At 42.7% G+C, this 12,779-nt stretch overlaps 1 protein-coding gene across 1 annotated transcript in view; it reads left to right on the forward strand.

Moving 5' to 3' along the window:
- Positions 1 to 5,551: 5,551 nt before the first annotated feature.
- Positions 5,552 to 12,779, forward strand: part of LOC121537098 (platelet-derived growth factor C-like) — a 115,499-nt gene continuing 108,271 nt past the window's right edge. The window contains exon 1 of the mRNA XM_041844876.2: positions 5,552 to 6,332. Within this exon, the coding sequence (XP_041700810.1) occupies positions 6,221 to 6,332 (112 nt within the window). The 5' untranslated portion in view covers positions 5,552 to 6,220. The remainder of the gene's footprint in view (positions 6,333 to 12,779) is intronic.

Raw genomic sequence — 12,779 nt, forward strand, 5'->3', positions numbered from 1 at the left:
TCCCCTTAGCAGAAAAACACCCCCAAAGCATAATGTTTTCCATCTCCATGTTTGACGGTGGGGATGGTGTTCTTGGGGTCATAGGCAGCATTCCTCCTCCTCCAAACACGGCGAGTTGAGTTGATGCCAAAGAGCTCCATTTTGGTCTCATCTGACCACAACACTTTCACCCAGTTCTCCTCTGAATCATTCAGATGTTCATTGGCAAACTTCAGACGGGCATGTATATGTGCTTTCTTGAGCAGGGGGACCTTGCGGGCGCTGCAGGATTTCAGTCCTTCACGGCGTAGTGTGTTACCAATTGTTTTCTTGGTGACTATGGTCCCAGCTGCCTTGAGATCATTGACAAGATCCTCCCCTGTAGTTCTGGGCTGATTCCTCACCGTTCTCATGATTATTCCAACTCCACAAGGTGAGATCTTGTATGGAGCCCCAGGCCGAGGGAGATTGACAGTTCTTTTGTGTTTCTTCCTTTTGCGAATAATCGCACCAACTGTTGTCACCTTCTCACCAAGCTGCTTGGCGATGGTCTTGTATCCCATTCCAGCCTTGTGTAGGTCTACAATCTTGTCCCTGATATCCTTGGAGAGCTCTTTGGTCTTGGCCATGGTGGAGAGTTTGGAATCTGATTGATTGATTGCTTCTGTGGACAGGTGTGTTTTATACAGGTAACAAACTGAGATTAGGAGCACTCCCTTTAAGAGTGTGCTCCTAATCTCAGCTCGTTACCTGTATAAAAGACACCTGGGAGCCAGAAATCTTTCTGATTGAGAGGGGGTCAAATACTTATTTCCCTCATTAAAATGCAAATCAATTTATAAAATTTTTGACATGCGTTTTTATGGATTTTTTTGTTGTTATTCTGTCTCTCACTGTTCAAATAAACCTACCATTAAAATTATAGAATGATCATTTCTTTGTCAGTGGGCAAACGTACAAAATCAGCAGGGGATCAAATACTTTTTTTCCTCACTGTAGATCTCAACCAGCCAAATCTTTTTGGTATTTTTCTCATTGACAAATGGGACTTATTTAGAGAAAGAGACATAGGGCAGTAAAAACAGATTGTTGATCAGTAAGGGAGAGGGCTGCTAGCTAGACCTATCAGTCAAGGCTGTTGGTACGCAAGTTTTTCTAAGAACACTAACGTCCACAGAATTGGTGTTTTCCTAGTTGCTGAGTTCTCCCTTTCCTTATTGATCACTTGCTTTTTTCTCTCATTATCTCTTCCTTGTCTCACACTCCCTCTCTCCATCACAAACACAAACACACACACACAAACACACACACACACACACACACACTCACACACACACACACACACACACACACACTTAGGCTGGGATTCAATCCGATCGAGGGTTATAGGCATTTCAGTTTTTAAAGACATTTTCCGATTGAGTCGACATATGCAGCGTTTACCGTGCCGTACCTGCCCAGCGTATTGCCAGTGTTTACTTGTTGGACCAGAATACAGGGGGAACACATTACAAACAGTTATGAAAATCGAATCCCACTTTCCATATTGGATTGGATTCTGTAACTATATGACACACACAACTCTTCTTTGTGATTAGATATTTCCCATGATTAATGGTCTCCATCACCAGATCCATTGGTCATGACTGAGCTGCAGCTTCAGGGGCCGCCACCAGGGGGATCTAGCCTCAAAGCAAAACACCAATATATCACTGCTGGAGGACATTAGTGACAGTGACATACTGTAAGATTCAAAGAGGGTCACAGTTTTGTTTTTTACGTGTAGATTAACATCTGAGTTTGAAAGTGCTCTAATGATCAATTTCGTGATTATTACTTTGTAGTTTTAAACGGTGTTATGTTTTTTCACTCATGCAATCATTTTCCTTTACTACAGCATTGACATTTATGTCTATATGCAGGTGCCATTATATCATAGAGCACCTTTAACTATGCTAGCGTGACCTTGTAACTGTGCCCGCAATCACAGACTGTGATACAAATGGGTTTCAAAGCCTTTCATTTGTAGGGGCCTATTAAACTTTTCAAAGAGATTACACATTACACATGTTTTTTGTTTTTTTTTAATGACTGGGATGCCTGACTACCTACCTATAAAATAAACATGTAAAAAATATCTCACCAGTTTATGGTAATAGCTCAGCGAAGCATTTAATAGCCGAGGCTGGTAAAACAATTATTACCCGACAAATGAAGTCATCAGAACAGCATGAACCCCAAAAATCTGAGGGGGCACAAATTACTTGAGGAGGGCAGGGGGGTGGAAACAGCTTTTTCCTGCAATCTAGAGCCATAATTTCTATGTAAAAAATATGGTTATTGTTCTGCATATCAAAGCATACCTCTTGAGCTGTATGTAACATCCTGACTGGTGGTTCTTTTTTTAAAGAAACTAAATATGCTTCTCTGCATCTCTGCTAAGATCTGGGTAAAAGATTGAAAGGAATGTGTGTGCCTGTCTAGTTATTGGGAGTAAAAATTGTGAGAAATATGATAGGGAGAATTGAAAGGGACAAGCACTTACCATGTGGCAAATAGTGCTGACAAAGTGGATGAACACTTGATTGATGTTTGAGGTGGCAAAGGCACCAGAGAGGCGTTCATATTCCTATATGTTGTAGATGCAAACTAAGACTGAAGATGTTTAGAGGGAAATGGATTAGTGGTAACGACCTACCAGACACTATTTAGATCTCAACCAGCCAAATCGTTTTGGTAGTTTTCTCATTGACAAATAGGACTTATTTAGAGAAAGAGGCAAAGGGTAGTAAAAAGCTGATTGTTGATGGGTAAGGGAGAGGGCTGCTAGCTAGACCTATCAGTCAAGGCTGTTGGTACGGAGGTTTTTCTAAGAACACTAACGTGCACAGAATTGGTGTTTTCCTAGTTGCTGAGTTCTCCCTTTCCTTATTGATCACTTGCTTTTTTCTCTCGTTATCTCTTCCTTGTCTCACACTCCCTCTCTCCATCACAAACACACACCCACACACACACACACACACACTTAGGCTGGGATTCAAATCCGATCGAGGGTTATAGGCATTTCAGTTTTTAAAGATTGAAAGGAATGTGAGTCTTTTTCAGTACATTTAGTTATTGCTTGCTTTTCTAAAGTCTACCAACCTTGCCAGCAGGCATGCCAGCTAAGATAGTTTGACAAGCTAGCTACTCTAACTTGATTGATAGCCTGAAATGGCTTCTTGGTAGCTAGTTGCTGTATGAGGTTGGGAGATTGGGAACCTATCTGGGCTAGCTAAAGTCAACTTCATAAAATTGCTAGGAGGCTAGTAGTGTTACAGAGAAGAAACACACATTTGTATATATTATTTTGTATTATTATTATTATTATTATTATTTTTTTTACAGGAGAAATCTGAGGGGACACGTGTCCCTGTGCCGCCTATGGGCATGACGCCCCTGCCTCAAGGTATGACGATGTACTACGCTTTGAACACTGTCTAGCAATGTCCATTCATAAGGTTTCCACTGTAATTCACCTCTAACAAAATAATATCTCACATTCACCGTGACGAATACATAATGTAATATGTGCGATGGGGCATTTTGTTTGTTTGGCAGTGTATGTCCCAAAAAGGCAACTCGACTGTGAATTTTCTATTGTATACATTTCCATCCCAGCTTACTCAGCAGAGCCCTCCTGGCTGGCATGTCTTTGTATGCTTGCAGTGACCAAAAGGTCTGTCTTGTTTCTAATTTCCTCTGTTTATTACATTTTTTGTATCAAAATCTCTGTGTTTCACGAGACCACTATGGAAGCAGCAATCAAATGTGGACGGGGAGACAAAATACCAAGCTTTCACAGACAAAACCTCCAGGGGTGAAAGAGTGTGTGCCTGTGTGTGCCTGCCTGTGTGAGTGTGATAGAGAGAGAGAGGGGGGTTGTATGTGTGTGTGTGTGTGTGTGCATGCTTGAGTGTGTGCGTGTGTGTGCACACGCATGTGTGTGTGTGCACGAGAGAGAGAAAGAGAGAGAGGGGTTGTATGTGTGCATGCTTGAGTGTGTGTAAGTTTGTGCATATGCATGTGCACGAGAGAGAAACAGAGAGAGAGGTTGCATGTGCGCGTGTGTGCATGCTTGAGTGTGTGTGTGCGCGCGAGAGAGGTTGTATGTGTGCGTGTGTGCATGCTTTAGTGTGTGCGTGTGTGTACACATGCATGTGTGCACGAGAGAGAGAGAGAGAGAGAGAGAGAGAGAGAGAGAGAGAGAGAGAGAGAGAGAGAGAGAGAGAGAGAGAGAGAGAGAGAGAGAGAGAGAGAGAGAGAGAGAGAGAGAGAGAGAGAGAGAGAGAGAGAGAGAGAGAGAGAGATTCCACAATGTGAAGTGTTGACATCTGCTGCAGGCTTTGGCAGGGGTGGAATGTGATACTCTCCTTTACACAAAAGGACTTGGCCCTTGCAGCAGGCAAAAGAGGACCTCTATATGCCACTCTCCATGGGGGCAACACACCAACCCTTGTATCACAGTCATGCAATGTCATATCTGCCACTATTTTGGATTAAAAACATTAAAACCTCTCAGACCTTTCAGGTGGAGACATCTTTAAGCTTTCCCTTCACCTTCCTTTGAGGCTGTACTATCTCAGAAATGTGAGACAGGGCTAAATTGCTCTGCCATTGCATCATGTGTCTTGGTGAATAGGTTCAATGTGTCTGTAACTTACTTTGATTGTTTTGTCTGCTGGTAGAGTTACACAGGGATAGACACACACACACACACACACACACACACTTTCCACTGACAATGAGATGAGAGTAACCACATCAAACACACATGATGAGGTACAACATTGTGCTGCAGAGCGGAAATTGGGAACATAAGGGGGAATGGTAACAGTGGTGTCTACAGCTTTGATATGACAAATTGAGCGTTCTTAAACATTTCCCCAAAGAGGCATTAGGCATTGTTCTACCTTCCCCATGATGAAAAGTTCTGGGCAATGATGGCGAGATTAAGGAATGAGTCCAGGGATTGTTCCAGTATTCACATTGCTGAAATGGGAAAGTTATGTGTAGCCTATATCAAAATGATATTAACCCTTAATGGCATGGAATTAGCATAAGAGCAATTGCTAGGACAACAAAGAGGGGAAAAGAGGACTAACTGAATTTGTACATTGCATTACATTGTGGCCTATTGTATTAACATTGATTTTTTTTACATTGACTCTAATGTGCCATTTGTGGTTGCTGTATTTATGCCAATCTAGTTGATTTAATTTATGATGTGAACATAATAAAGATTAATTATCCAATTTACAGTAGATGATAATGAAATTAATAGTTCAATACAGGCACAATGCATTACACATTATGGACACACATGGTTTATTGTTGTAGGCATACTTTGTCAGGGAATTACGTTTGCAAAATCAGTCAGAAGTGATTCTAACACCATGCACCAGGAGAGCTGCAGCAACTGAATGGTTAACTTCCTGGGGAGTTTCCTTTGCTAGGAAGTTTTACTTATGTATAGCACCTGTTGTGTCGTCAGTTGGCAGTCTGCTTTTCCAAAAATACAGATACGGTCGTCTCAGTTTTAGCGACAGTTAATAACTCCAGTCTCCAGCAACCTCACCAAGACCTCACCAAACAACTGGAGTTATGTGTGCTATGCAATATCATCCACTTTACACACTGCATCAAATTGCGCTGCACTCTCGTGGTATCTGCGATGAATGTGAAGTTTAATGTAATGCTTGCTAGTCTTTGTACTGGAATTGCAGACGGCAGAGATTTTGGAAACTGAACGTCGCGCGCAGGCTACAGTATCGAACTTCTTGTGCAAAAAAGTTGTACATTTCAGCATTGACGAAATATTTCACTCAATATATAACTAATTTGTTCCCTTTGATGGAACTTCAAGCTGGATATGTAAATTAGTTCAAGCGCAGCAGCAATTTTCTAACTTCCAAGCCAACTTTCCATAAAGCCAACAGGTGCGCATCCGAACCAACAAGGCGCGCGAGACCGCCATTGGTTTCAACGTTTTCCTATTGTGGATATTACAGGATTTTTATGACGTACATTTTTTCCCCCAAAGGACTCAGGTTTTGAATGAGATTATGTGGATTTTACTCTGCGTTTATCCGCTACAAATGTCTCCAAAACAGCATTGGTGTCCTCCAAATAACTGTTGTGCATGGTGATACAAAACGTCCGGTGAACAGTGCATTGTAATCGCCTTCTGCCACTAATCCAAATGATCCTTCCATTATTAATCCTGCTTGTATCGCTTCTCCAACAACATGGCTCAGAAGCTGAATCAAGTCACATCAGCAAATTCCAACAACCAAGTTTAAAGGAACAAAACGGTAAGTTGTGTGTTTGGAATGTGTGTTCATTTGTCACTCTTAACATGGTTTGAGTTAGAAATAAAGGTGTTGAGAATTTCTCACATATCCATTCCTGGTCATAAACTTATGGAACTCAAACCTACTCCTCTTACAAAGCACATCTTGCTTGAGTTTAAACAGCAATAAATGAATACATTTATTCAGTTCAAACAGCATTATCCGGGATAGGTAGTAGGAATTACCTTTCCCTTTCAAGTGTGCCCATGTGTGTTTAAGGGCGAAACCCCTCTGAAATGGCATGTCCCCTGAGAGAGGTTTTCTCTAGGATCTTAAAAGGGTCCATTCATTCATTGGTAGGCACTCCAGGTGATGTAATTTGCTGACCCTTTGAACACCACTGATTTAGACTGTCAAATTCAAAAATTCTGTTTAGTAATTTCCCCTTTAAAGTCAAATAAATATGGTGGTGACACATACATAAGTTGGAAGAGACTGTCCAATTAATTATTTCTTCTTTCCAGCATGTGCAACTTGGAATCAAGCTTTTGTTTGTTGTTGTTGTGATGAGGTGTGTGCCTGTGCATAAGTGCATAAATAGTTAATTGAACATTATTTGATGAAGCATACACTACGTGACCTAGCATTGTACTCTGTCCATCATTAATGTATTCTATGTAAACGATTTGCAGGTTTTTGCTATACACTGATACTGAATCACTTTCTCTAAAACTTTGTTTAATCAATACTTACCAGCATCATTACCATATCATTACCATGTCATTACAAACCCAACATAGTTTTCTAATGCACAGCCCCCTCATGCTGTGGTGGTTCATATGACACTCTATTTCCTACTTAAACCATTAAGCTTTAGTAGTTGTCTTCTTTTTCTCCCATCACCGCAAACAGCTCATTTGCATATCTCACATTCCTGCATGTGGCTCCTCTATCTGCATTTAACCAGAGATCTGTATATAATGATGAGATGCTCACGTCTCCGCCCTAACAATAGGAGTCGTCCGACAGGCGGGGAGGCAGGCGACAAGCATAGGTCTGCATATTAAGCCCATAGAAACCCATTGGGCCTATTTTGGACAGATTTTGGCGAGAGTCAAACCTCTCGCTTCGCCTCTTCATCTCCGATTTAACTACATGTTAGCATATGGAGGTCAAGGGCAGGATGTGTCATCCTTCCATTTAGTGTGTGAATCCTAAATGAGCTGCTTATTTTAGGGCGGCCGTCTCTCTCTCTCTCTCTCTCTCTCTCTCTCTCTCTCTCTCTCTCTCTCTCTCTCTCTCTCTCTCTCTCTCTCTCTCTCTCTCTCTCTCTCTGTCTCTCTGTCTCTCTCTCTATTATGCCCTACAAAATGGCCCTCTCCTCTGTCATTCCTGGACCTGGCTGGCAGTGTGATGACATGCAGTGCAGACTGCTGGGCCCTGTGGGGCCCGTGATCAAAGCCTCGCCTCAGGATCCCCATCTAATCAGAATGGCCATGGAGGAAAACAAGTGGGGTGTTGAACCATAAAACCTGCTCTTAAAACAGTGGCCACACATGGAACGAGAATGAGAATAAAGGCCCTGGTTGGCGGTAACCTTTGACTCTGACGTGTGAGTGTTTCACCAGAGCTCCGGTGTGGTTGATTGCTGATGCTCGGCCACAATTTGATATTTGTCTGCTGGAAAAGCTAGACCTGTCTGGCGTGTTTAGTGGTGGTTGCTGGGAGAGTTACGGTCCGGGGTCATTTAAGACTTGGCTGCGGATGGCTGATGACTCTATAGATGTCTATCAGTCTCAGCTTGGTTGCTAGTGCAGTCCCTCTACTATAAGTCTTAGCTTGGTTGCTAGTGAAATCCCTGTACGATAACTCTCAGCATGGTTGCTAGTGTGGTCCCTCTACTTTTAGTCTCAGCTTGGCAGCTAGTGCAGTTCCTTTACTATCAGTCTGAGCTTCGTTGCTAGAGCAGTCCTTCTACTACAGTAACTTTCTCCAAGGGAACTGCTGTTGTTGACTGTTGTTATGCAACCTGATACATAGGCTATAATCTTTATTACAGAAGATGGAGTCCTATTCGGGATGTGTATGAGTGTGATGTGTGTCAGTCAGTAATGATCGGCCATGACATTCACATTCTGTTCCACTTGGCTCACATCTCCAATGAGGCTCAGCTACATAATGACCACTTCACCTTTTCTTGTAGCTTATTACACATTGAGCTTTAGGTTGGGATTAAACACCTCCCCATGCAACACTTCCCTCTCCCTCTGCACACCATCATTAAGTTTGCTGACCACACAACGGTGGTAGGCCTGATCACCGACGACGATGAGACAGCCTACAGGGAAGAGGTCAGAGACCTGTCAGTGTGGTGCCAGTACAACAACCTCTTCCTCAACATCAGCAAGACAAAGGAGCTGATCGTGGACTACAGGAAATGGAGGGTCATAGTCTTGTGTGTGGTGCGGGATTTGTTGAAGTCAGCATATTGCATGTTTTGCTCTGTTTAGGAAGTAACGCCTCTCCCTATCAGGCAATGATTACCCAACATTTGCTGGCTGGACTTACTAGGGTGGTTTATATAGCTGTTAGCCCCATGCTGTCGGCAGCTACCAGCTTGGCAGCTTGTATTCACATTGCCAGTCTGTTGTTGTGTTAAATGGTTTCCATAGTAGTTCAGTTTATATTTTAATTGGAAATTACGGTATAGCTGTAAAACTGGTGAAACAGCATCAAAAGGATTTGGAATATACATTTATTCTTTAATAATTTAAGTTTCTCTGGGAAATTTTTTTTTCAGTTAGTGTAAGTTGTACATTGACAAATCTGTATTAATTTTGTACCCCTTATCCCATCGCTGCAACTCCTGTATGGACTTGAGAGCCGTGCGTCTCCCGAAACACAACCCAACCGAGCCGCACTGCTTTTCAGCCACACCAATGTGTCAGAGGAAACACCGTACACCTGGCGACTGTGCCAGCGTGCACTGCGCCTGGCCCGCCACAGGAGTCGCTAGTGTGCAATGGGACATCCCTGCCAGGCCAAACCCTCCCCGAACATGGACGACGCTGGGCCAATTGTCCCCCGCCCCATGGGTCTCCCGGTCACGGCCGGCTGCTACAAAGCCTGGACTCGAACCAGGATCTCTAGTGGCACAGCTAGCATTGCGATGCAGTGCCTTAGACCACTGCGCCACTCGGGAGGCCCATATTGACAAATCTTAACAAAGAACTAATGTACTGTTGCAATGTACAGTTACTCGCATTAAAGTAGTTGGCCTACACTGACAGCTACGGTCTATTTGACAAATAAAAATGGATGATTCTTTACTTAAAGTAACTTGCAACACAAATAGACCTGAGAATATACTGACCACACAAGCACTTTCCCGCACTGAGACACCAAACACAGTCTGTCTCCTCGCCACAAGCAGTCCATGCAGACTTATTTCCCCCACACCACCTCAGAGTCTCAAGTGAGGTGAATAACAGTGTTTATGTTTTTGCTGTCAGCACAACTTGAACGTCGGAGCACTGAATTTGGCAAGAGCATGCCACCGCCTGCCTGCTGTTTGTCATTTTGGGCAGCGAATGTACATTCTCCTGAGGCAAGAGGGAGTTTCTCAAGGGAACTGGGTCACAGTTTTTTAAGCTCTGCATTGGCTGAGAAAGCATCCAGGCAGGCAGTAGCTTCTCTCTCATTTGCAGTATCAACATTGCCCCAGGCACTTTGTAAGGGCCTATTGTTTTCAGCAGAATCAATGTCCTCTTGAGGTCAGTATGCTGAGTGTCTTTTTTCAAGGACACAGCTAAATAAATCTTCACATTGTCATCGATATGTCCCTGTGGGGAGTGTCACCCATCCAGCCAAAGGTGTGAAACGTGCGTGCCTTTTCTTTTAGTATCACAATAAATGCCCTTCTTGTCCTTTAAATAGTAAGTGTGGAATAATCTTCCTATACTATGTGGATAGGGAACACCTGTGGATTGTCCACTTTTACTTCATCTACCAGTCAAGGCCTTATAGCCCCAAACTATAGCCAGCATGCTGATTGTCAATGCCAATTATGGATTCATGTAAATTATGAATAGCAGTGACATGTTCGTAATACAGTTTTATGTTTTCAGCTTGGGCCATTTTAATGTAACAATTTGCATGTTTCCACCTGTGAAACAGTGACCAAATAACTGTCTTGAGACACACAGCCAACCAATCCCAAGAACATTATTTCCTCATCTGCTGCAAAATGAAATGCCTCAATGAAACTTCAATTCATGAGAGATTCTTAGATAGCAGTAGAGTGTAATGAATGTTATCAGCTGCCTTTGTACAATTGCTCCAGCACATGCAATATAATGAGGACTTCTTTAGCTATTTCTTCGGTGGATTAGGCCTAGAGCTGAAAATCTACTCAGTATGGAGCTGAGCACCGAGTCCAAGCACAGAGTTTCCCAGAGTAGACAAAAAAATATAAAGAGCACATACATTTGGTAATGTAAACACACCACTGTAAATAGCCCAATGCTAACATTGACATTGAATGGGAGAGAAGGTGCAGTCTAGACATGAAGGGTGGAGTATGTCTGCCTCACGTTAAGATTACCTGTCAGTGCAAATACCTGTCATTTACTCCTCTACAGCATCTTTTCCTCATGTCTCTCTTGTTTCTCAGCTGCACTTCTGCCAGTGGTTTATGTGCTCATTGCACACTTGAAGTAATCCATTGGCATTTTCAAAAACATTGAGGTGAAATAGAATACATGTAACTACTGTGATGTTACATAAAAAAAAACATTGCATAGGTCTAGGCATACATTTCCTTGGAAAATGTCTTGATGAAAAAGCATTTCTGAAATGACTAAACGAGAGGAAATGAAATGAGGGGTGTAAATATTACTGTTGGCATAATCAGTGCATTACTATTAGGTAATTAGTGCATTATCATTCTTGCGGTGGCTTCATCTCGGGTGCAGCTCATATTGGCACTTCCAAACTGAATACATTTGGATTACCTGTAGCTGTGTTTGAGGATTTGTACATAGCTGGAACAGCCCTGCACTTGAATAGACTTAAGCCGTCTGTAGGGATATTGGCTGTTTTGAAAGCAAACTGAATTCCATTAGACTTACAATTTTGGCAGCGGGTAGAGTTGACCTTGGTTACCGTCTCTGGAGGGTATGTCTACATAGTTTGGCAGATGTCATCACCCCCTGTCAGAGAACTATTTGAAAGTGTCCTGTTCCGTCAATGCGCCGGGCTCGGGCGTTACCTTGCAATTGATTGACAAGGAGCTTGACCCTGAACAAGTACTAAAAAGTAGTGCAGCAGTGGCTTCTAATATAGAGATGGATTGGGAGTGGCAGATGCAAAATTTGCTGTTGATTCTGTGCTTACATTTAGCAGAGATGGGAACAAAGAAGTATTGCTTTGGTACAAGGAGAGCACAGCTGGTTAGTGAGGGACTGGTCACTATGCTAAATGTTCACAGAACATTAATTACTCAAGAGATGTGAAAAGATTTGGCATGGGTCCCTAGATCCTGAAAAAGTTATACAGCTGCACCATCGAAAGCATCCCGACTGGTTGCGTCACCGCCTGGTATGGCAACTGCTCGGCATCCGACCGGCGCTACAGAGGGTAGTGCGTACGGCCCAGTACATCACTGGGGCCAAGCTTCCTGCCATCCAGAACCTATATACTAGGCGGTGTCAGAGAAAGGCCCAAAAAATTGTCAAAGACTCCGTTCACCCAAGTCATAGACTGTTTGTTCTCTCTGCTACCGCACGGCAAGCAGTACCGGAGCGCCAAGTCTAGATCCAAAAGGCTCCTTAACAGCTTCTACCCCTAAGCCATAAGACTGCTGAACAATTAATAAAATGGCCACCAGGACTATTTACATTGACAACCCCCTTTGTTTTTACACTGCTGCTACTCACTGTTTATTATCTATGCATAGTCACTTTACCTCTACCTACCCGCACATTGACTCGGTACCGGTACCCCCTGTATATAGCCTCATTATTGTTATTTTATTGTGTTACTTTTTATTGTATTTTTTACTTTAGTTTATTTAGTAAATATCTTCTTAACTTTATTTCTTGAACTGCATTGTTGGTTAAGGGCTTGTAAGTATGCATTTCACGGTAAGGTCTACACCTGTTATATTCGGCGCATGTGACAAATAACATTTTATTTTATGTAAGATGTAAGCACATCTTTTCTTTCAATCATTGACCAGGCAGCAAACCAGACTGCTGTATTCACAAATTATTTTTGACAACTCCCATTGTGACCATAGATTTCTTGAATAAATCTGTGAGTGTGTCACAGGCATGACTCCAATTAATGCCTCCAGCAGCCCCCACACACCAAAAAATAACAATGTAGCCTCACTTTTGGCATGGTCGAGTGTGGCAGGAAAAGATGAAAGACACCCACTGGTAGGAAATATGCTACCGAGCCAGCAGT

The sequence above is a fragment of the Coregonus clupeaformis genome, unplaced genomic scaffold (assembly GCF_020615455.1).
Source record: "Coregonus clupeaformis isolate EN_2021a unplaced genomic scaffold, ASM2061545v1 scaf1076, whole genome shotgun sequence".
Lineage (NCBI taxonomy): Eukaryota > Metazoa > Chordata > Actinopteri > Salmoniformes > Salmonidae > Coregonus > Coregonus clupeaformis.